Genomic DNA, 22,917 nt, shown 5'->3' with positions numbered 1-22,917 from the left:
AAACAACAGACATTTATTTCTCATGGTTTTGGAAGCTTCGAGTCCAAGATCAAGGAGCTTGCAGATTCGGTGTCTGGTGTGAGGTCTCTTCCTGGTTCACAGCCAGCCATCTCCTTGCTGTGTTCTTGCAAGGGTCAAGGGAGATTTCTGGGGTCCCGTCTTTAGTCTTATTCCTGGAGGCTCTGTCCTGATGCCTAATCCCCTCCCAAAGACCCCACCCCCAAATACCATCACACTGGGGCTTAGGTTTCAACGATGAATTCTAGGGGGACACAAGCATTCAGACAATAGCGAGTCCTAATTACCAACACCTCAGACTGTGACCTTATTTGGACATAGTCTTTTTTTCTTCTTATTTTTTTTTATTTTAGAGAGAGAGCACGAGTGGGGGAGAGGAGCAAAGGGAAAGACAGAGAGGATCTTAAGCAGGCTCCATGCTCAGCCCAGCTCAGGGCTCGATCCTATGACCCTAGGATCATAACCTGAGCCAAAGTCAAGAGTCGGATGCTCAACCGACTGAGCCCCTCAGGCGTCCCTGGACATACAGCCTTTACAGAGGTAATCACGTTAAAGTAAGATCGTTAGGATGGGCTCTAATTTAATACAGCCCGTGTCCTCCTAAAACGGGGAACTGCAGATACAGAGACAGACACACGTACAGGAAGATGACAGAAGAGTCACCGGGAGATTATGACAGAAGAGTCACCGGGAGAAGACAGCTACCTGCAAGCCAAGGAGACAGGCCTGGAGCAGAGTCCCCTGCACAGCCCTCAGAAAGAACCAGCCCCATCCACACCTTGATTTTGGACTTCGAGTCTCCAAAGCTGTGTGACAATGGGGCACCTGGGTGGCTTAGTTCGTTAAGCACCTGACTCTTGAATTCAGCCCAGATCATGATTTCACAGTTCTTGGGTTCAAGCTCCACATCAGGCTCCATGCTGATGGTGTGGAGCCTGCTTGGGATAATCTCTCTCTCTCTCTCTCTCTCTCTGCCCTACCCCTTCCTTCTCTCTCTCTTTTTCTCTCTCTTTCAAAATAAATAAATAAATGTAAAAAAGGCGGGGGTGGGGGAGGGTACCTGGGTGGCTCAGTTGGTTAAGCATCCGACTTTGGCTCAGGTCATGATCTCACAGTTTGTGAGTCCAAGCCCTACATCAGGCTCTGTGCTAACAGCTCAGAGCCTGGAGCGTGTTTCAGATTCTGTGTCTTCCTCTCTTTGTGTCCCTCCCCTGCCCACGCTCTGTCTCTCTCTCTCCCCCTCAGAAATAAAATAAACGTTAAAAAAATTTTTTAAAGAACTGTGTGATAATGAATTTCTGTTTAAGCCACCTAGTTTGTGGTACTTCATCACAGCAGCCCCAGAGGTGGTGAGAAGCCCTTTGAGGAAAGACGAAGCAGGGTGAAGGGGCAGAGGGACAAATGTCATCAGAGCAAGGCCACGATGACCTTTATGATTCCAAACACCAGGGCCCATTCGTTCAGCCCACCGGCACCCCTCTCCAGAGGGCTTCCTGGGTAGACAAAAGATTCCAGAGGGGCCCAAGGGGTATTTTTACACAAATGCCTACACTTGACTCAGTGCACTTTATGTCCAAGTTAAGTAGCAAAGGTTTTCATTTCCCTCCATATTCCCCTTTCTCTTACTTACCAACAACCCACCCAGAATTCCATGCCTTTCCCATAATCTTCTGGGATGCGGATTCAGAGTTGTCCCAGCAAGAGTCAAGGTTTTCCAAAGACCTGTCAACACTCTATCACGCCCTGTGCCCATGACCCAGGCATGGTGGGAGCAGGGGCTCAGAATCACGAGCCCCATCTGAGGTCATGGTTGTCGAACCAGCCTGCCTGGTCTGAGCGTAATCTGCAATTTTAGCCCAATCAGCCCAGGAGCTAGCAATCCAAGGGGACTCACATCCTCATTCCCAACAACGAGAATGAGAATCCCCATTCTCAGTACAGTGGACACAGCCAGGCAACAAGTGAGTGGCTCTTAACATTCTGGGGGTAAATAATGCCTTTCAGAATCCAACAGTAGTCATCGACCCTCTCCCCAGAAATGTGATTGTCCATATACAATTCATAGGGGTTCCCAGACCTGCAAAGCTCACCTCCGGTCCCTCTCTAGTTTGTGGGGTCCAGGGAAACAGCCTCTGTGACAGCAAGAATCACCAAGAAACAAAGACAAAGATAAACAGGGCGCGGGGGAAGATAGACAAGGCTGCAAAATCTATCAGTGTCCTTCATGCGTGAAGTGTGTCTATAAGTCAATAAGAAAAGAACCAAAAACTCGGGTGCAAACGGTGGTCAAGAACAATGAACAGAAATGACATGCAAATTGTTGCTAAACATGACAATATGCTCAGCGCACTTGTAAATAAGAGAAACTATAGAGGCGCCTGGGTGGCTCAGTCAGTTGAGCGTCCGACTTCGGCTCAGGTCATGATCTCACAGTTCATGGGTTCGAGCTCTGCATCGGGCTCGGTGCTGCCAGCTCAGAGCCTGGAGCCTGCTTCAGATTCTGTGTCTCCCTCTCTCTCTGACCTTCCCCTGCTCACGCTGTCTCTCTCTCTCTCTCTCTCTCTCTCTCTCTCTGTCTCAGAAACAAGTAAAACATTAAACAAATTTTTTTTTTTAAAAAAAGAGAAACTGTAAATAAAACTGGATACCTTGTTCAGTCTACCAGACTGGCAAAGATCAAAAAGTTTAAAGAGGGCCTTGTATTGACAACGATATAGAAAGATACCCCCACACCAGGCTGACGTGTGCGGAAGCTGGGCTAAACTCTATGGAAGGCAATTTGACAATATTTATGAAGAGTTAAGACAGTCATACCCTTTCACCTAAGACTGGGAACTTATCCCTCAGCTATACTTGAAACCCTTACAGAATAACAAACGGGCCCAGATGTTTTACTGTAGCAGAGTTTGAGAAGAACAAAAAACTGGATACAACCTAAACGTCCATTCTTTAATTGTCTTTCATTCTTTAAGTGACGTCCATTGACTTAATCAACAAGGAATAATACAGTAAACATGTTCGCTCCATGCCATGACTAAAATGCTGTAATTAAAAATAAAACTGGGGCGCCTGGGTGGCTCAGTCAGTTAAGCGTCTGACTCTTGGTTTCAGCTCAGGTCACGATCTCGCGGTTTTGTGGGTTCGAGACCCCGCATCGGTCTCTGTGCTGACAATGCGGAGCCTGCCTAGGATTCTCTGTCTCCCTCTCTCCCTGCCCCTCCCCCACTCGTGCTGTCTCTCTCAAAATAAATAAACAAAAAAATAACAGTGAGGCAATCTTGTAGTCATTTGGGGAAGGATGCGCAACACAGATTACTAAGTGAAAAGAGCAAGGCTCTGAACAGCGTGTACGGTGTCAAAGTACGCCTTTCCATGCATTTACAATGTGTGTGTGCAATATGTATATTGTATGCACACAGAGTTTCTGGAAGGATACACAGGAAACTAGAAGCAGTGTAGCCTCTGGGGAGGGAAAGGAATTGTTTGCTGAGGCACACAGGAGAGAGGCGGAATTACCTCTCACTACATACCCTCGCGAAGCTTTTGAATTTTAGGACACATGTCTGAACCTTAACCAAACGAATCTTAAAACACACAAAAACGACTGAAAACCTAAAAGAACACAGTAATGCAGGAATGCACAGCTAAGGAAGGAAGAGCCAGCAGAGAGAGAGGGTAAGTGGATGTTAAGAAATGGCTCTGACTGGGGTGCCTAGGCGGTTCAGTCGGTTGAGTGTCCGACTTCAGCTCAGGTCATGGTCTCACGGTTCGTGGGTTGGAGCCTCGCATCTCGTGGGTTCGAGCTCCGTGTCAGGCTCTGTGCTGACAGCTCAGAGCCTGGGAGCCTGCTTCGGATTCTGTGTCTCCGTCTCTCCCCCCACCTTGCCCCCACTCGCACTCGGTCTGTCTCTCTCAAAACTAAATAAACATTACCAAAAAAGAAAAAAAAAGAAAAGAAAGAAAGAAAGAAAAGGCTCTGACCCAAGTAGTCTTTGTCCAGCCACATCCCAAATCATCAACTCAAACTGACAATAATCTAGTTTCCCACAACTTCTGCAACAACTTCTCCCACCACCCAGGAAGGATGGGGTGGAAAGGTCCCTCCCACTGGCTCTGAACTAGGCACACTGGATGACAAGTTAGCCAAACTCCGTGGACACAAAGTTCTCCAGAGAAAACACAGAGAACACCTAAAAGTATCCCCCACACACAACAGAGCCCCTAAAAACTCCAACCGGAGAGAGTGTTTGGAGTGTGGACTCGGGGAGACCCCCTCATTTCAGGCTGAGAGGGATGATGACTAGTCAGCAAAGTAGGGCAGGGAAGCTGCCCACTTTCTTTACGGAAACAGCCAGGTCTCAGATTAAGACTCAGTCCCACCCGGGGCCCTGGCCCTGCCCTTCCCCAGGAAGCAGTAGACACCAGGCCCTCGCCTTCTGGCCTTCAGAACGGTGAGGGAACAGATTTAAGCCACCTAGTGTGTAGACAGCCTACTCAGGACATTCCCCTACTTCATCAGTAGAGGTAAGGACCCCGCCAGGTTGGTTCTCATCTGCTCACGGGCATCGCCAAGTACACAGTGAGCAAGTGCATGGAAGACCCCAAATCAACCACAAAACGCACCACACCACGGAGCGCTGGCCCTTGTGACACGGCAGACGCAGCGGCTCTCCCTACCTTTGGGGAGGTCATCAGCGTACTCCGGTACTGACTCAGATCCACCTCCTCCCTCCCGGTCATCTTACTGGCCAGAGCCCTCCATTGGAGAACGTGACATTCAGCTCAGGGCAGCACGCGGGACAGCCAGGGCCCCGGGCTGGGCAGAGGAAGGGGCTTCACCGGTTTGCTAAAAATAAGGCTTAGGGATTTTTCTCTGGGTTTCAATTAGCCAAGAGAGCAGGTCCCTCGGTGACCATGAATAATCGAGAGGGGGCGTCGATCCGGAGAGAAATGATACTTGGTGCCCAAATCACCTCGTCACAGAGAATACCCAGCCTGCCCGTGCCTCTGGGACAGACCCAGCCGCCGCTCCCCACACCTTCAGGGGGGCTAACCCCCGCCACCCCGACATCCTGCCCTGGAACCGCAGGAGCAGAATGCAGCCACCAAACTCAGCCTGCACGGTGACTCAACACCTGCGGGGAAAATTTAGGGTTGTACGGCTCTTCCCAGGCACCTTGCAGCACTGCGGTGCCAATTCAAAGCTCCCTTTGAAGCCCACGAGCCCAGGGTATCAATGAACACTGAGAACTGAGCCCTACGCGCCAACTGCCGTCGCTCACGCAGACTTCAAAAAAGATGAGACAGGGCAGCAAGTTCAGAAAGGATGCGCCGCTGCAGCGTCCAATCTCGGAAATTATAGGCGCTGCCTTGTCACTCGCGACACACTGAGCAGGTGCTGTGGCCAAATGCCTCCTTCTTGCCAAGAAATCCCTACTGAGGATTAATAGGAATTTCCAGTTCTCTAAATATTTCTTGTTCTTCGGAGCTATTACCCCTAAGTTTTTAGCACTCTGGGGGGGAGAAAAACCCACAGGATTTAGCACCTGTTTGTTTCAGAAATACTTGCTAAAAACAGATCTGCCAAAAGGCCATCTCTCAAATTAGTCCTATTTCCTGTTCTGCAACACATAGTAATTTCTATTTTTAGTAACTCCTTCACTCCAGGTATCTGGCACTGTCGTGCTCAAACCATCATTACTGGCAAGTTACTAAGCAGGCAACCCTTATTTTTAGCCCCAAAATAGCTCCGGCTTATTTTTTTTTTTAACCAAAGGTTAGAACAAGATATTGAAACATCTTAGCCAATCATTAATATGCCCAACCTTGTACCTTAGAAAGACTTGATCCCCCAAGGAAATCTCTGTGGCATCAACCATTTTCCCCTTCGTACCGCCCTGCCTATAAAACCTGCTCTCTACCTGAGATCTACCTTGCTTTTCTCTGTAAGCCTTATCCTTATTTTATCAAGTTTTTTTTAAAAAACGTAACAGTAACTTATGTGCCCAAATGATGCATTTCATAGGTATCCAGGAGCAATCTCTGGGGCAGCAAGCACAACCTCTCTGAGCCTTTCAAAGTCAGCACTCAATACCTCCCCCACACCCCCACCGCATCCCCCTTCAACCACTTTGCCCTTTGTCTCAACGCCACGCAAAACACTTAGCAAAATCCGATTTTGTGGTCATTTTTCCTCCTCCTATCATCAGGCTCATTTAGTCACAGACACTGTCCTCAGAGCAGACCAGTTAAGAGCGTCACAGGCCCAAGGGAATTATTTATTTTTAAAGCGGTATTAACAGAGAAGACATCCACTCAAAGCCAAAGGCAGACAAAAGTGGGTGTCACCCAAACCCATTCTTTCCTTTCAAGCAGTAACAAGGCCATCTAGATTCAAAGGACTCTCAAAACAAACCACTTCAGAGGAAAGGCTGGCAATGCGCTGTCTGGCAGACAGCGGCGGAAAGGAAGCCTCTTGTGGAGACAGAATTAGAGCCTGAAATCAAAGTCAGGAAAGAGTGGTTTTCAGTCATCTGGACTCGGATAGTAACGTCCAGCAAGCCATGGAGGTTCCTGCGCAAATCGTTCTTGGAAATATGCACCAAGTCGAAATATGCAACACACACACACACACACACACACCCCTCAAGTGTCCAAAACCAGCAGTACCCTGGATTTTGGTACGAATCACCCAAAACACAGTGCATACTTAAAGACTGCACCTGTGAAGTCCAAGGCCCAACAGGGGTATGCCAGCTTCTTCCCTTTCTCCAACGCCCCCCCCCCCCCTTTCAACTTTTTCAAGAGCTGATTCCCCACAACAAGCTGCCTTGGATCACTCCACTGGGGGCATGCATCCATTTCTTACTACAGTGTTCATGACTTCATCCCCTCCCCCCACACTATGGTCTGTGTCCTTTAAAACAGAAAGGAAAGGATAAAAGTGATGTGATCTATCCAAAGTATGCACCCCCAAAAACGGGGCAGTATTGGGGTGACAGGCTTTCCAGGGCCATTCACATCACCCACTGTGAGGGACACCTTATTTCCCTTCCCCCGGGGTGCTCTCACCTCAAGATCTCCCCTTGCTAGGCTCCCATGAGTACCCCTTCTCCAGCCTGAAAAGCCTCTTCCTAGCTCACCGTGTAAAAAGAGGGGAAGGCTGCACAGAGCGGGACGTTGACCTCACCGTTGTTTGGCTTTCATTAGACAACATCCGGAACGTGTGTGGACAGGGACTCAGGAACTCAGCAATCCTTCCCAGACAAAGTCATGCACGCACAGCCTCAGGCAAGTACACACACACACACACACACACACACACACACACACACACACGACTTTAATCTCTTCGATCTGCCAAAACCCTAATCTATTAGTTAAGCATTAAAGGTGTTGGATTTGGGAGATAAAAGCTATGAATGACATCCATTGTTTCCTTAAAGCTAGCAATTAAGTGAACTAAAATCCAGATTTCTCATGATGCCTGAACCCCCTGAAGCACTGATTCTCATGGCTGAAGAACTCATGAGAATAATCTCCCCAACATCCCCCCCCAGGAACCACCCTCAGTAACTAAAGCCAATCCAGTAGCCTAAGAATGACAATTTCATATCCAATTAATGCCACCCCACCCCCCCACTGAGATTAGAAGGAATTTATCATTTAAGAAAGATGAGACCATGGAGAAAGGGCATGAACCCCTAAGGGTATAGAAGGCTCCTCACTCAGACCCCATTTGGGCAAGAACTCCCTGCACCCAGGCTGTCCTGGGGGCTCAGCCCAGAGCTCCAGAAGCCCCGAATAGGGGCTGAGCTGCAAGCGCATCCTCGCCCAGCTCAGCCAAGACCAACAGCCTTATGCTATGGAGCAAGAACGCACCGGTGAGACGCTGGGGACACAACATGGCATGGGAAAGTGGAGAGAAGCCAGAAGGGGCTGGGCGGTGGGGCAGGCGAGATGAATGTGCTCGTAATGCTGGCCATATGCTGTCGGTATAGGTATAAAGTCCCGTCCCTCTTTGCTGAGGTTCAAGCAGGAACATGCACAACCAGACGGAATTCCTATACATTTCAAAGGAAAATCAAGTTCTACAACCCATGCCGGCAGGGATTTACCCAGGGATGGGGAAGTGAGCGTGCTATCGTTAGCAAGGGGGGCCTGGGCCAGATGCACAAGTTGGCCAGCCCGCCGCCAGCCACGGGAGTTAAGGATGCTATGCCCCCTTTGGACAAGAATGAGGTTAGGAGTGTTTTTTCTTCTTCTTTGAAGAGTTACTCAACTCGGTGAGTTCATTCCACACATTCCCTTTTTACATGGGAATTCAAGCAAGAGGCACTTTTTCAACTACCCACTCCAACCCCACCTACCCAGAACAAAGGTGCTCCACCTGGAGAGGTAGGAACAGGTGGCCAGAGACAAGGGGGAGACAGAGACCCGCACTCAAATGCAAGGGGCTTCAGGACACAGTGCGGAAAGGAGGAGGGACAGGGAAGCTGGTGAAGCTGGGCACAGACGAGCAGGCTGGCTGCCCCTAGCATCAGAGGTCCAGTGTACAGCGTTACCAGGGACACCCAGGCTGGGTGGAGGACCCCAGGTCAGTGGGCGGGAGGGCAGATAGGAAGCCTCAGCCTCCGGTCCCCCCACGGGGCTGTTGCTTCCCTGCTCAATGAGCCACTCCAAGGCTTAGAGGAGAGCAGGGGAATCTTGAGGCTGAAAAGACCATGAGCTTGCCCCAAAACTTGGGCAACTCGCAGGCTGGGGCAGCCTCACCGCTTGAGGTGACCCCCCGCCCCCCCCCCCCGCCTCCCCCGCCTCTCACTTCCAAAGTAAGTCATCATATCTTGGGTTTCTTCTCTCAGAGCCGAGCCACAGCTTAGATCTACCTCGGCAGCACCTAACAAAGGTTCACAGCCGTCCAACTTCTCACACAAGTCTGGAGAGGGTGCCCCTCTCGGTCCCTGCGGTTCCTCCCTTGCTTTCTCTTCTTCTCGAAAGATATGAAGGCTCTCTCCTAGCCCCTGAAATCTGGGGGTATCAGTGTGCTCCCTGCCGGGGCAGGGTCCTTACTAAACCTCCCACCCAGTAGCTGAGGAGGACGGAGGAGGGATGGAGGGAAGGAGACGGGCATGGTTGAGGGTGGAGGGGTGGGAGATATTGCAAAGCAGGAGCGGGGGGATGGGTGGGTGGAGGGGGACCCTGTGAAAACCCTCGTCTGCGCACGAAAAACTTCCCTAGCTGCCCCAGCCCACAGGTGGAAAATGTTCCTGGGGTCTCAGGCTTCCCCCACCTCCTAAGCCCTGCAGGGAAATCAGACTCAAAGCTTCCCCAAAGCGGCTCTTCCACCCTCAACACAGTGGCCCACGCAACGTAACAGGACTGGCTCCCGCCGCTCCACGGATCGGGGGGCCCCTGTGGGGAGGGACCCCAAGAGCAGAACCCCTCCACCACCCCACGCGCTGCTGTCCACCAGGCGGCGCCCTTCGAGGAGCATAAAGGCTGCAGGCGGCTTTGCAGGTCAACCAGCCGCCCCCACCCGGGAAGCCGACCCCCGACCACCCCCCAACCACCCCCCGCCCCCCGGGACAGGCTGGCAGTCCGGCCGCGGGGACCCACGCGCGCGTTTGGCTCGTCCCCTCTTTCAACCCGAGAGGAAGCGGGCGGAGGGGAGGCGCCGGGGCCGAGACTACGGGGCTATGGGGCCGGACTCCCCGCGCAGTGCTCGCGGCAGGGTCCCCGCCGCCCGCCACCCCCGCGCCCCGGGCGCCTCACCTTCTCTCCGGTCAGCACGTGCAGCCCCTCGCGCACCTTGGCGAAGGAGCCCTCGCCCAGCTTCCTGCTGCCGATGAGGTAGTTGCCCACGCGCTTGTGGTGCTGGAAGTCGCGGAGCCGCTCGCGGGGCACGCCGCTCACCCAGGCGGGCAGGAAACTTCCCTCGCAGGCCGCCGCCGGCCTGGCCGCGTCCTCGGCGCCGCCGCCGCCGCCCCCGGGCGCCGCCGGCTCGCCCAGCAGCCCGTCCCCCGCCGCCGCCGGCATCGCGCTCGCCCGCGGCCCGCCGGCTCCGCTCGGCTCCCGCCGCCGCCGCCTCCGGCCGCCCGGGCTCCTCCCGCCGCCGCCCTGGGCCCGGCCCCGCCCGGCCCGCGTCTCCCGCGCCCCGGGCCGCCGCCGCGCGCCGCGCGCAGACAATAGCGGGCGACTGGGTGTCGCGGACCCGCCCCCAAGAAGTTCTTCTTCCGAGGGTCGCCCGGGCCCCTGCCGGCACCCCGGACCCCCGCCCGGGTCCCGTGCGGCGGCTGATGACAGTCGCCCCGCTGGCGCGCGCGCGCGCGGCGAGCCCGGCTGGCGGGGGGCGCGGTCGGGTCCCGGGTCCGGGGTCCCGGAGCCCGGGCGCCTCCGCAGCCTCCGCCCTGCCGCCGGCGGCTGGCCCGCGCGGGCTCGGGGCCGGCTCGCTCGCCCTAGCTGTGCGCCGGGGGCCCGCTCCCGCCCGAGAGCAGCGCGCGGCGGGCTGCAGGCGCCCTCTGGAAGGCAGCAGAAGAAAGCCCCATTCAGTTTGAATTTGCAGAAATTCAATCCGGTCGCGGGCGGCGGGAACAGATGCGAGCTCCACTCCGCAGCCTGTGCACTTTCAAATCCCTCGTAGCCCCTCCTTCCCCGCGCGCAACAGCCAAACTCGACCCTCGCTGGCGAGGGGAGGGCGCGGGGAGGGGAGCGGCGGAGTGGGCGGCGGAGCCACCTGAGCGCCAGACGCGGGGACCCCGCGCGGCCTCGGAGACGCGCGCTCCCGGGCCGCCGCCAGAGCCGGGCTCCTCCGGCTGCGCCTCTCGCCGGGATTCTGGTCTTGGTCTTTTTCTGGACCTTTCGGCGATGAAATCCAACCCCCACCCCTAGCCGCACCCACCCGGGGCCGGAGGAGGGCTAGGGGCCGAGGCAGGGCTCTCGAGCCCAGTGCACTGGGGTTAGGAGCTAGGTGTCCAGTCCAGGGCCTGGCACACAGTAGGGCCCTGTGGACCCTGGATGGATGGGTCTGTCCGGGCTCGCGCGCGGACCCGATTGCTGGGTTGGAGGCGGAGCAGCCGCAACAATAATAGTGGCGGCAGCAACGTAGGAACCTGGGCGTTTGCTGCCTCTGCTTGTGCATTTACACCTTTGCTTTCCATTGAAATGAAGCCGGTGATTGCAGGAGGAGGTGGATCCGCGCTCCCTGCTCCTGAAGGCTTTTGTTCTGTGCGCGCCGTGACTGTGCTCATCCCTCATAAACAAGTGCAGCTGCCCAGACGACTCTGATTTTCGCCAGGATCCCCAGCGTCTTCCCGAACCAAAAATGAGGAATCTCGGGAGGGAGAAGCTTGGGGGAGGGGGAGGTAGGTGAAGGATAGCGTTTACAAAATACTACCTGTTGAGCAGCCAGATAAAAGGCGCCAGCGTTTAATGCATACTTAACCCCTGGCATTGCATCAGAGTTGAAAGGAGGATTGGGTCCTAATCAAGTTCCTGTCTTTATTGACTCCTTGGTGAATGAGCGTGGCAGGATCCGCATCAGTGCTCGGGGCCGGGGCGCGGAGGGGGCACAGCTGTCATTGATTCAGTTGGGGGCCCTTTGACCCATCTGAAAAGCGAAGCAGAGAAAAGCCTAATTTAAATAGATCTAACGTGAAATATGCTGTGACCACTCACAAGTTACGAGTCACCAGCCTCATTAAAGACTGAGCTGGTGTTTTCTGTCCGTGTTCTCATTGTCCCCATTTTCCAATATTACATGTTTTTCGAATGTTTTTCTTCCTATGCTTACAAGGCTGTGCCACCACCCCACCCCCACGCAATTTCTGCAAAACCAGTCCAGTCGCTTTAATGTCTCTTGATTCGACAATCAAACTTGAGGACAGTTACTTGGGGGGTGAGCTGTATGACCCCCATAGTCCCTGTAAAGTAAAATGGTCAACAATGTCTAATGAATGAAGAATATGGAGCTCCCTTTGGGTCATAACCATTCTGAATCTTCTTTCAGAAAATGTTTTGGGGTTTCCCCCAATGTTGTTTGTTAATAGAGCATGATTTTTTTTTAAATGTCTTATTATTTCTGAGAGAGGAATACAGCGTGAGCAGGGGAGGGTCAGAGAGAGGGGGAGACACAGAATCTGAAACGGGCTCCAGGCTCTGAGCTGTCAGCACAAAGCCCCACGCGGGGCTCGAACCCACATACCATGTGATCATGACCTGAGCCAAAGTCGGACGCTTAACCGACTGAGCTACCCAGGCACCCCTAGAGTATGATTTTTTTTAATTTTTAGGACATTGTAAATGAAAAATTGGAGGTTCCTTTATTATGGTATAAGGCAAACTTCAGAGACCATCAACGTATCTTCACGGCCTTGAAAAAAAAAGTTAGCCTTAGACACAAAAATGGTACAAGATGTTTACAATAAAGTAGAGATTTTCTTTCCTTTTAATTATGCTCTCAGGATAGAGGTCAGAAAAGGGGTGAAGAAGAGAGAAAATCCAGGGCTATTAAATCTTTTTCAAGCCTGATGCCTGGGTTTGATTCAAGTTCACTGCTAATTCCATCAGCTGGGATGCATGCCAAAGAGAAGTCCAAATCCTACCCCTGCCTGGGCTTAGGAGCTGGTGTTTGAACTGCGGGTCCTCTTCTCTGAAATGGTCTTGTTTAAAAAGGAGTAATCCCAGAAACTCCCTTATGTAAAACAAATCAGTACCCAAACCAGTCTATTGCTCTCATAATAGATACACAGAAAACATGCGGTTGAAAAGCAACAGTACAACATTGAAGATTCTCTATGAGTTATCCTCAGCTAGATTTCCTGTCCTCCTGGGGGACCTCCCTGAGCACTACATTTCAGTTGTCTTCATCCAGAATAGGGCTTCCTCACCTCTGCAACTCTCCTGATGCCACGCCCACCCTACCAGTCTGCTGCCAACCCATTTCTACCCGGTACAGACGCTCCCTGTCCCACGATACGCTTCTCAGTCAGCAAGCTATCAAAGGCTCATCACTGCTCCAGCCTCTCATATTCATTTCACACTTGTGTGTCTTACCACGGGTGGCTTTCTCCCCTCTTAGGCTCACTGAGAACAGGAGCTGTGCCTTAATTTCTATTCTGTTTGCCCCACGGCACCCAACACAGTGCCTGAGACATGGCCATTGTTCAATAAATATTTGTTGAATAAACGAATGAAAGTAATCACTCACTGATTCTCCAGTGAGTAGAGTTTCATGGCTCCTGACAGCACAGCTCCATCTGTCCTGGGGAGAACCACTTCTCATGAGTCTCTAAAAGCGTTTGTAGTTAGATTGTTGGTTGCCATTGAGGGTCAGCGACCATTTGTCTTGCCAAAGAGAAGCCATCGTGTAACTTGGGTGAGTGACCCCTTTAAGAAACATGACCTCTCGCAGTGGACTGGGAAGCCACAAAACACTTTGTCCCGTGGACTTGTACCCGCCGCTTCCTTCCTTCCCATCGCCTTCCCCATCTCCTCGCTCCATATGGCTGGCGGCTGTCTCTGAGCTCCCACAGAATGCCAGCTAGGAGACCCAGCTGGAAGCAGTCAAAGACAATTAGAAGTAATCAGGCTGGCACGGCCAGGAAATGAAAGTTGGCTAGAAGGGGTTAGGCTGGCAGAAGCCGGCTGGTGACTGGAGGAGGAACAGAGGGTGAAGAAAAGACAGCAGGCATGAATAAACTCTGCCTGGAAGACATTTTGTGAACTCTACTCCTTAATGCTCCCCAAAACAAAGCTTCCAATGAATTCTACAGGCAGGACTTCCACCCGTGTCCCCAGAGTTCGTGCCCGCCATGAGTCTGTCACAACATCCAGCTGTTGAATGTACACAGCACAGGGCTGAGGAAGGAAGGGTTCCTTGGAAGTAAAGGCGTGTGTGGAAGCAGCCTAGTGTCATACTGGAGAGCGGGCTGCCTGCGACCCCCCACAACGAAGTACTTCTCTGAAAACGAATCGTGACTCACCACCTCTCTGTGCCTCGGTTTCCTTCACCTGCAAAGCTGGGATATTAAGGACATACAAGGATTGAGTGAGATCATGCACATGAGGCCTCAGCCTGGTGCCTGGCACTTACAAGCTTACAGTGACCCTTATCAATACTCCTTTTGATACTTTTATCAATACTAGTGTCATTGCAACACTGAGAGAAGTCATGCGAGAATGCCCCAGAATCCCACCAACACAGTTGTCTCTGTTACTGAGGAACTCAAAGCACTTTCTCTTCCCTGAATCCAGAGTTGTGTAGCCAATCTTCATCTCCACCAGATGTCTGCTAGGATCTCAGACTGAACCTGGGCTCACGCACACACGTGTGCGCGCGCGCACACACACACGCACACACACACACACTGTTCCTTTCCTAGGGCTTCACCCCAACTCCTCCCAAATCTAAGGTTCAGCCTTTGCTTCCTCTCCTTCCTGACTCTCAGTAAATCCTATGGACTCTGCCTTCAGGATACACCTGCTCCTGACCTCACCACCCTCACCTCTGGCACCTTCCTCAAGCCGCCATTCTCTCTCATCCTCTGACTGCTATCACCAAAGCCACAGCCATCTCTTACAAATGGGAATCAGCTCACATCATCTCCCCATCCCCACCACCGCCATGAAAAGATACCCCGAGAGGCTTGTGCTGAGGTGGCCCCTGCCTGGTCTCCCAAGGTCAGCTGCATGTCCCTCTCATCCCTCTCGCTCTTCCTTCAAGCCGCCAAGCTCTTTTCCACCTTAGATCCTTTGTCCTCGCTGCTCCCTCCACCAGCAACACATTTTTTCTAGAACTCTGAATGGTCTGTCCCTCCCTTCCTTCGAGGCTCTGCCATCTCGATGAAAACCTTCCTCTACCCCCACACCCTGTGCGATATTTCCTCACCCCTTCCTCAGTGGCTGACAGAAGAGCACATGTTAGCTAATGTGTTTAGTGTCTCTCACTCCCTGTAGAAGTTAAGGCCCACGAAGCAAGGACTTCTCTGTCCCGACCCGCATGCACGCCTGGCGTGTTGTGGGTGCTCAGCAACGCCTGCAGAACATCATCTCCCTCCTGATCTGCCCGGGGAGAGAAGAGAGGGCCCCTGGACTTTGGGTGGCATGACATCTGGATCACGATGGGACACCAAGCCTGCCCTCCCACGGCCCCTTCCTGGCAGCACTGAGCTGGTGTTCAGGACAATTCAGGCCCATTCTGGAACAAAGTGCTGTTGGCCGCCCCTAGGAGAGCCAGGCCGTCACCACAATTGTTCCATCCGTCCTGAAGAGCCAAATGTCATGGCTACTTCAGTAAGAAAAAGGTATCTCTCACCTCCAAGCCATAGGGAGCCCAAGGCTTTAGGGCTTTACATCTTGGTTTGCCTCCGTCTTCCAAATTCCAGATAGAGGCTACAGCGAAGGAATGAAGGTCAAAATATTCTGTGGGAAGAGGGCCTCACACGTTATCCTCTGGACCATTCCATTTGGAAGTGGCTTCCTGTCTTCTGTAAAGGCACCACCACCAGCCCTCCATGACCTACGAAGCATTCTGCCCCATGAGGGACCCCCGCTCCCTGCCTCGTGTCTTCACGTCTCTGACCTCACTTTCCCCGTTCAAGCCGCCCGGCCACACTGGCCTGTACGCCGCCCCCCTGGCTGACCGCAGTGGGCCCTTTATTACATCATCAGTCCCCCGGAATATCATTCCTGCAAATATCTGAAGAGCTGGCTCCCTTACCACCTTTGCGTCTCTGCTCAAGTGTCCCCGCCTCTGCAAACCTGTGTCCTTCCTCTTCATTTGCAGTGCAAATTTCCCCCAACTCCCTATTTTCCCTTCTCTGCTTTCTTTTTCTTCATGGCCCTTAACGCCACGTGACAAAAGCCATGTTTTCCCTTATTTCGTTTGTTTACGATCTGTCTTCCTTCCTAGCATGGAGGTTCCATGAAGGCTGGGATTTTTGTTAAGTGCTGTACGCGCTTAGGAAGTCCTCAGTACAGATTTGTTGTGGTTGAATGAATTTGTAATTCACAGGGTCCCCTGCTGCAGAAGAGGAGACCGTAATCCATGAGAAAGTAAAAAAAAAAAACAAAAACCCAAAAACAACAACAAAACTGAGTTCCGCTGGAGCAAGCATGCGTCATAAAGACATATTTTTAAAAAATCAATATTCATGCCACAAAGATAAACCTCCATCCCAAGCTCCACATTTGTATAATGGCAGGAAGGGAAAGGCTATTATTAGCACTAAAGGCTTGAAATTTATGGCCCCCATTTATGGGTGCTGATGCCTGTCCATTTCTTGCTGGGGACTAGGCAGACCCGGGCAGCATCAAGGGTCTCCAGTGGGACTGGAGGGGAAGCACACACAACGGGGCAAGTCTAAAATGTGACCAGGGGGCGGGGAAGGGGGGAGAGGAAGAGCAGCTGGAATTGAGAATAGTCACCAGTCACAGGGTGGGGGACATTCAGGCAGTCTGATGGCAGAAGCCTGCTCTGGGCAGTCAGGTGGCCAGGCTCAGCCAAGGAGAGGCGAGCGCCCCCTGCCGGTTGACTCGGCTCTGCTTTCGCTCCAGAAAGGAAGCCCACGGGAACCACAGACGCAACACCAGGGTGGAAACCAGAACCTCGCTCGCAGGGTGGCTCTGTGACCCTGAGCGGGGCGCTTCCCACCTGTGATCATCAGCTTTTCTCAGCTCCTGTCCATCAATCCTAGCTCCCAGGACAGTTGCAGGGATAAAATAAGGCAAACGCAGGTGAACACGCCACAAAAATAGAGACTATCTTGGTTATTGTTGTCTTAAGTCAAAATGGAAAGTAGATTAGAAAACGCAAAATTGAAAAGTAAGTAAACAAACATATAAAAGTGAACAGTTGACAAGATGTGGCTGGTTTGCGCCTCTTCCTTTCAAGGGGGAGGCTTTCTGGTGATCATTGGCATGGCTCTAAATAAATACCTTTACACTTTGTGCCGCCATCTTGGGTCCATCCACGTGCCCTTATGTCAGACCTCCTTAACCCCGCTCTTCCAATTTTTCTCCTTCCAGGCTTCTGATCCACTGGCCAAGCCATTTGTTACTGCCAATGTGTCTCTGTGGGTAGAATGATGGATGGATGGATGGATGGATGGATGGATGGATGGGTGGATGGATGGATGGTAGATGTTCCCCATCTAGACCAGGTATAAGCAAGTGCATCACGGAAACTCCCCCCATTAGAAGGAATTCCCTTCACTGTCATCCTTAAGGCCAATCTGTGGGCAGCCACAGTGTAGTCACTGTCTGTTTTTGGCTCGTACCCACACACACCATCCAAGAACCAAGCTCATGCTTCTTCCTCCTCCCTCAATGTGTCATAGGGGGATCTCCCTTCCAAATGTAGCTGTGGGTGTGAGCGGATGGACAGCTGGGTGTGCAGACAATGGTGCAGGTTATGGAGGTCTAAGCTGCCTGCTTATCCAGCTTGCTTGGACCCTCACCCTGCACATGTTCAGTGCTAGAGGCAGAACTTATAGCCTGCAGCGGAGGCTGCTGAGCCCGGGAAGTCTCATAACCTCATGTATCTGACAGAATCCAGCCTATGAATAGCAGTTCTGGAGGAATGGTCACTTGGTGTCCCATGTCCAGATGCTCCATCTCCATCAGGGTCCCATAGCAATGCATCAGGAGCTCTTTTTTGAAGAATGGGAAATTCCCCCACTGCAACGGCACGGCCTCACTGCAGAATCCAAGACGTCTGCTTTATGATTCTCCCATTGGGACCTATTGTCAATTGCACGTAGTGGTCTTTTCCCACCACTGATGCCTCTAGTAACTTGAGGTCTGTTGGCTCATGTGGCCTAAGCAGAGACACTTGTGCTGCAGCCTGGAACTTCTCCAGCCCTCCCTCTGGGCCTAAGAGCTGGCAGCCTTCGGCATAACCCAGTCTGTGGGTCAGAAGAATATTTTCGGGTATGGAATGTGCCACCTCACCTCCAGGAATGATAGGACCTATAAGCGTTGTGCTTCCTTCTTCGTCATGGGAGGTGTGAGATGCAATCATGCGTCCTTTATTACATAATATTATTATTATGGTGTCCAGCTGACCTCAGACTGCTAGACTTCTACAGTGATACGGCAGGCCTCTGAAATGTGGAATATATCTTCCGTGATCTGGAGCCCATGTGATTAACCAATGCTTCCAGTACGCTTGCTGCTTTCTGCTCATCTATTTGATTGGCATTGACATAGTTCTCTCCAGGGAGTCCTATTCAGACTACATATGACAGAGAGCGGGAGACTTAACATCGCCTGAGGGAAGACTATAAATATGTACTATTATCTGTTCTAAATGAATAAAATTGTTTGTTTCCTCCTTCCCTGTGGTGATGGAAAAGAACACATTCACCAGATCAAGGGCAACATACCACACACTAAAGACTATGTTCATCTGCTTTCATAAAAAAATAACCAGGCCAGACATAGTAACCCCAATTTGTGCTACTTCTGGCTGAGTCTGCAGGGACCCACTGTCATTGTTCAGGATCTGGTGGGTCCCTCCCAGGGCCAGGCTAGTGAATTAAATGAGAGATATGTCGGGGCCATCGTATCTCCTATCTTTCAAGTCCTTAAGGTTGGAGGTAATCTCTGGTTTTCTTCTTGGGATGCACAATTATCTTTCACATTCAGGGTCCTTCACTTGGCCTTCCCCATTATGGTGTCTTTTACCCCACAGGCCAAATAATCAATGCAGTCATTGTGGCAGTTACCAAATATGGCCATTCCAATTGTACCTTTGGAACCTGGAAACATCACTACATGTATCCATGAATAATGATGGACCCACTGTCAGCTGGACCTGGGCCAAGACCACACTTATTATCTTATTCCACTCTAACAGAGGACCCACGACAAGGCTTCAGGTGTCTGGATATCAGTTCAGACCTCAAGGGTCATTGAAGTGTTTGGGTATTTCCCTATATTAATTATCCATTACTGTGTAACAAATTGCCCCAAAACTTAGGGGCCTAAAACAGCAATAAATATTCATTATCTGGATAAGGAACTTGGTAGTGACTTATCTGGGAGATTTGGCTCAGGGTTTCTCATTAGGTTGTAGTCAAGATATGGGCTGGGGCTACAGTCAACTGAAGGCTTGACTGGGGCTGGAAGATCCTATTTCAAGAGGCATGGCTGGGAAGTTCATGCCAGCTGTTGGCAGAAGGCTTCAGTTCCTTGTCACATAGGACTTCTCCAAAGAGTAGTTTGACCATCCTCATGACAAAGCAGTTGGCTTCCCCCATATGCAGTGATATTTAAGAAAGGGCAAGGTGGAGGGATGCCTGGATGGCTCAGTCAGTTAAGAGTCTGACTTTGGCTTAGATCATGATCTCATGGTTTGTAAATTCGAGCCCCACGTCGGGCTCTGTGCTGATAGCTTAGCCTGGAACATGCTTCAGATTCTGAGTCTCCCTCTCTCTCTGCCTCTCCCCTACTTGTGCTGTCTCTCTTTCTCTCTGTCAAAAATAAATAAACATTTAAAAAAATTTTTAAAGAAAAGGCAAGGTGGAAACCTCAATATCATTTCCCTATTTTATTGTTCTAGTTGACAGTTTAAAATTGCATGTATTTAAGGAATACAACTTGATGGTTTTATATATGAAACAAATATTCACCACAATCAAGTTCATGAACATATCCGTCACCACACATACTTGCCTTTTTTGTGCATGTGCATATGGTTGAGAACGATTATGATCTTCCCATGTAGCAAATTTCAAGTCTGTGCGACAACATGTTAACTATAGTCACATTATGATACATTCGATCTCCAGAACTTCCTTATCTCATATAATTGAAACTTTGTACCACTTGCCCAACTTCTCCCCATATTCCCCTTCCTTGGCCCCTGGTAACAACCATTTTACTCTCTATTTCTTTGAGAGTGGCTATTTTATTTTATTTTTAATGTTTATTTTTGAGAGAGATACAGAGACAGAGCATGAATGGAGAGAGGCAGAGGGAGAGAGGGAGACACGGAATCTGAAGCAGGCTCCAGGCTCTGAGCTGTCAGCACAGATCCTGACCTGGGTCAAACTCACAGACCATGAGATTGTGACCTGAGCCGAAGTCAGACACTTAAGTGACTGAGCCACCCAAGCATCCCAAGATTGGAGATTTTAGATTCCACATATAAATGATAATATATAATACGTGTTTTTTTGCATCTAGCTTATTTTACTTAGCATAATGTCTTCCAGGCTTATCTCTGTTGTTGCAAATGGCGGGATTTCTCTCTCTTTTTTTTTTTTTTTATGGCTGAATAACATTCCATTGCATAAATACACTTCATTTTCATTATTCATCCATGGACATTTAGGTCGTTTCCATATCTTGGCTCTTGTGCATCCTACTGAAATGAACATAGAAGTGCAGAGATCTCTTCAAGAGAGTCATTTCATTTCCTTCAGATACATAACTAGAAATGGAATTGCTGAATCATAAAGATCATAATTTTTTATTTTTTGAGGAGCCGCCATACTGTTTTCCATCGTGGCCGCACCAATTTACATTCCCAACAAGAGTGTAGAAAGGTCCCCTTTTGTCCACATCCTCACCAACATTTGTTCCCTTTTTCTTTCTGAAATTAGCCATTCTACCGGGTGTGAGCTGGTACCTTGTTGTGGCTTCAAGTTGCATTTCCTTGATGATGAGTGAAACTGAGCACCTTTTCATCTACCTGTTGCCCCTATGTATGCTTTATTTTGAGAAATGTCTAGTTAGGCCCTTTGCTCATTTTTAAATCAGCCTGTCTCTTCCTTTGCTATTGAGTTGCGTGAGTTTTTTATATGTTTTGAAGCTTATATATATATTTATATAAACATAAGTCATATTTTCTCCCATTCTGTAGATTGCCTTTTTATTTTCTTGATTGTTTCTTTTGCTGTGCAGAAGCTTTTTAGTTTCACGTGATCCCATTTGCCTATTTTTACTTTAGTTGCTTATGCCTTTGATGTCAGATCCAAAAACAAAAACAAAAAAAAAAATCACCCAGCTTGTTAAACCCAATATCCCAAGAGAGTGCTCCCAAGTTGATAAGCTCTTTTTACCCAACTTTATGTTCCACTCCCCTTGATCCCGAACCTGTGAATCTAGTTCTTTCCATTCTTTTTTTGGCTTCAGCCAGCACATGTTGGCTAGGTGCTACAGCTTCTTCCATGTATGGCCAGATTGCTCCCTTATTCAGACCAGCCCCTCACCGGCTGCATTAGGCAGCGACTTAACCCTAGCTGTTGGCCTCCCGTCCAGGAAGGGAGAAAGAGGGAGGCCCTACCCATAGGCAGGCAGATGAGACTACAATCGTAAAGATAAATGAGTTCTCCAGGGCCAAGACAGACATGAAGAGTAAAAGGAATGCGAACACTAAGTGCTGTTTTTAGATCAAAAGCAGAAAACTCAAAGTAACAATTAATCTCAAAAGAGAAACATAAAAATAGGCACATTGATGCTCCCACAGACAAACCTAAAGGCACAACAGCCAATTCAGAGGCCAGACTTGTAGCAAAAAATGTATTGAAGATTTCAATAAGGTCTACCTTACTTGCAGTCAAAAGTATAGCTTTTCAGTGATAACAGTACATAGTACAAAAGAAAATAGGCATAAGACAAAATTGGTGACTGACCAATGGTGCACATCTGTCCCTAAGAGAATGTTGAAGACTACTGAGGAAGAAAAGAAAAAAAAAAAAAACCCAGGCACCAAGGTAAAAGCAAAAACTCAATGGAAATATTTTGAGAGGAAACGCTGGGCATTCCCCCCCCCCCACACACACACCATTTAATCTTCATGAAAAAGAAATGTGAGAAGGACATGTCTGTCATTCATGAGCTGAGAAAGTGGAGTAATTCTATTTCAATTTTCTTATGCCATCCATGAGTTCTTGGGCTTCCTGGAAGTTTAATTAAGAATAAAGATATTTTAGAAATATTGTTCATATTTTTTTCAAACTCTAAACAGAATCAGGCGATTATGATGTGGACCTAAAACTTGGCATGGGTGCTACGGAAACGTGTGGAACTCTTCACAGGCAGCAGGAAAGAGACTTGAGTTGCCATGTTTCCTGGCATCATGAGTTATGGATAGAAGCCATCATCATTATGGGGGTGAACTTCTTTGCCAAGGGGCGTCTGGATCATATAAAAATGACAGGAAATAATGCAAATGCTCTACGCATCCATGGTTATCCTTCAGAGCCCAAACATTCCAGGAACCCTGTTGACCTCACCCAGCTAGGACACCTTGTTACAAATGCACACTCCTTGAGTTACTAGTCCCAAAGTCCTAGCTGATACAAAGTGTCAGTGCTTTGACATAACAGAAATTTGGTTGGTCTGACTAAAAAGAAAGAAAGAAAGAAAGAAAGAAAGAAAGAAAGAAAGAAAGAAAGAAAGAAAGAAAGAAAGAAAGAAAGAAAGAAAGAAAGAAATTGCCTCAATCAATTGAATGAAGTTACATGAACTAATTTGAACTAATCCCCCCCCAAAATTTATTTTTTTAAAAAAAGATCTTCAGGGGTACCTAGGTGGCTCAGTCGGTTAGCCGTCCAACTTCGGCTCAGGTCATGATCTCACAGCTATGGGTTCAAGCCCCATGTCAGGCTCTGTGCTGACAGCTCAGAGCCTGGGGCCTGTATCACATTCTGTGTCTCCCTCTCTCTCTGCCCCTCCCCCACTCACTGTCTGTCTCTCTCTTTCTCTCTCTCTCTCTCTCTCTCTCAATAATAAATTTAAAAAAAAAATTTAATACATTACAAAAAGATCTTCAATTGGGGTGCCTGGGTGGCTCACTCAGGTAAGCATCTGATTTAGGCTCAGGTCATGATCTTCCAGTTTGTGAGTTTGAGCCCAGCGTTGGGCTCTGTGCTGGCAGCTCAGAGCCTGGAATCT

At 50.0% G+C, this 22,917-nt stretch overlaps 1 protein-coding gene across 1 annotated transcript in view; it reads right to left on the bottom strand.

Annotated features, from left to right (window-relative positions):
* The window catches only part of HUNK (hormonally up-regulated Neu-associated kinase), a 109,613-nt gene extending 99,560 nt beyond the window's left edge, over window positions 1-10,053 (bottom strand). The window contains exon 1 of the mRNA XM_039229120.1: window positions 9,790-10,053. Within this exon, the coding sequence (XP_039085051.1) occupies window positions 9,790-10,053 (264 nt within the window). The remainder of the gene's footprint in view (window positions 1-9,789) is intronic.
* Between the last annotated feature and the right edge of the window lie 12,864 nt (window positions 10,054-22,917).

The sequence above is a fragment of the Hyaena hyaena genome, unplaced genomic scaffold (genome assembly GCF_003009895.1).
Source record: "Hyaena hyaena isolate Hyena2069 unplaced genomic scaffold, ASM300989v1 scaffold_2, whole genome shotgun sequence".
NCBI classification, from domain to species: domain Eukaryota; kingdom Metazoa; phylum Chordata; class Mammalia; order Carnivora; family Hyaenidae; genus Hyaena; species Hyaena hyaena.
The sequence above is the reverse complement of the archived record's forward strand: the minus strand, read 5'-3'. Positions and strand labels throughout refer to the sequence as shown.